Source organism: Penaeus vannamei, chromosome 20 (assembly GCF_042767895.1).
Source record: "Penaeus vannamei isolate JL-2024 chromosome 20, ASM4276789v1, whole genome shotgun sequence".
Taxonomy (NCBI): Eukaryota; Metazoa; Arthropoda; class Malacostraca; order Decapoda; family Penaeidae; genus Penaeus; species Penaeus vannamei.
Window position 1 is genome coordinate 3780949 of NC_091568.1, and position 1713 is coordinate 3782661.

General features: G+C 49.7%; 1 protein-coding gene across 1 annotated transcript in view; it reads right to left on the reverse strand.

The window, feature by feature from the left end:
- The window catches only part of LOC113812054 (proteoglycan 4-like), a 2829-nt gene extending 1889 nt beyond the window's left edge, over nt 1-940 (reverse strand). Inside the window, exons 1-2 of the mRNA XM_070135729.1 lie at nt 937-940; nt 1-813 (exon numbers count right to left, since the gene is read on the reverse strand). The exon at nt 1-813 is cut by the window's left edge and continues 778 nt beyond it. Of these exons, the coding sequence (XP_069991830.1) occupies nt 1-813; nt 937-940 (817 nt within the window). The remainder of the gene's footprint in view (nt 814-936) is intronic.
- Nucleotides 941-1713: the final 773 nt, after the last annotated feature.

The following is a 1713-nucleotide window of genomic DNA, read 5'->3' on the forward strand; positions in this document are numbered from 1 at the left end:
ACCCTGGGTTGTGAGGCGATTGTGAGGTTGAGGGTCGAGGACCCTGGGTTGTGAGTCGGTTTTTAGGTTTAGGGTCGAGGGACCTGGGTTGTGAGGTTGAGGGTCGAGGAAACTGGGTTGTGAGGCGATTGTGAGGTTGAGGGTCGAGAGACGTGGGTTGTGAGTCGGTTGTTAGGTTTAGGGTCGAGAAACCTGGGTTGTGAGGTTGAGGGTCGAGGGACCTGGGTTGTGAGGTTGAGGGTCGTGGAACCTGGGTTGTGAGGCGATTGTGAGGTTGAGGGTCGAGGAACCTGGGTTGTGAGTCGGTTGTTAGGTTTAGGGTCGAGAAACCTGGGTTGTGAGGTTGAGGGTCGAGGGACCTGGGTTGTGAGGTTGAGGGTCGTGGAACCTGGGTTGTGAGGCGATTGTGAGGTTGAGGGTCGAGGAACCTGGGTTGTGAGTCGGTTGTTAGGTTTAGGGTCGAGAAACCTGGGTTGTGAGGTTGAGGGTCGAGGGACCTGGGTTGTGAGGCTGAGGGTCGAAGGACCTGGGTTGTGAGGCGGATGTGAGGCTGAGGGTCGAGGAACCTGGGTTGTGAGGCTGAGGGTCGAGGGACCTGGGTTGTGAGGCGGTTGTGAGGTTGAGGGTCGAGGAACCTGGGTTGTAAGGTTGAGGGTTGAGGAAACTGGGTTGTGAGATTGAGGGGCGAGGGACCTGGGTTGTGAGGCGGTTGTGAGGTTGAGGGTCGAGGAACCTGGGTTGTGAGGCGGTTGTGAGGTTGAGGGTCGAGGGACCTGGGTTGTGAGGCGGTTGTGAGGTTGAGGGTCGAGGAACCTGGGTTGTGAGGTTGGGTCTACTGCGAGTCTCGATCCAGGGCCGAGGAACCTGGGTTGTGAGGTTGGGTCTACCTGTCTTTACCTACGTCGCTTTTACCTGTTTACCTGCGCGAGCTGTTACCCATATGGCTCGGCGGTCGAATGCGGAAATCCACTGACAAGTTGCTACTCGTTGGCTTTTCTGAGGTTTTTATTTCTTTTTCTTTCTGTCTGTCTCTCTCGTTCTTTCTTTCTCACTGTCAGTCTGTCTGTCTCTTTGTCTCCTCCCTCCCTCTCTATCTATCTGTCTTTCGCTCTCTCTCTATCTTTCTCTCTCTCTCTCTCTATCTTTCTCTCTCTCTCTCTCTCTCTCTCTCTCTCTCTCTCTCTCTCTCTCTCTCTCTCTCTCTCTCTCTCTCTCTCTCTCTCTCTCTCTCTCTCTCTCTCTTTCTCAGTTTGTATGTGATTCCTTATCTCAGTTTGTATGTGATTCCTTATCAGTTTCTCTTTATGCCTCTCTTGTTTTTTGTATTTCTTTTATTTTTAGCTTTTTTTCTGTTTTTAGTTATTTTTTCTCTATCTCTTCGTTTTCGTTCCTCGCTATCTCTTACTGTCCTTCTATTTTTTTTTCTTTCTGATTCTCTCCTTTTCTTTCTTTTCGCTTCTTTGTTTTTCTCTATGTGCTCCTTTCTTGGTTCTTTCTCTGTTCCTGTCTTTCTCTTCTTTTCAGCTCCTCTCTTTCTGTCTCTTTCTCTCTCTTTCTGTACTGTTTTTGTCTCCATCACACTGTCGTTCTCTGCATCTTTCTCTCTTCTTCTCTCTCCCATTGTGTCTCTTTCTGTCTGACCCTCTCCTTTTTCTCTCTGTTCTTCTCGTTGTTTTCTTCCTCTCTTCTATTCTTTGTTCTCCTCTGTTCACC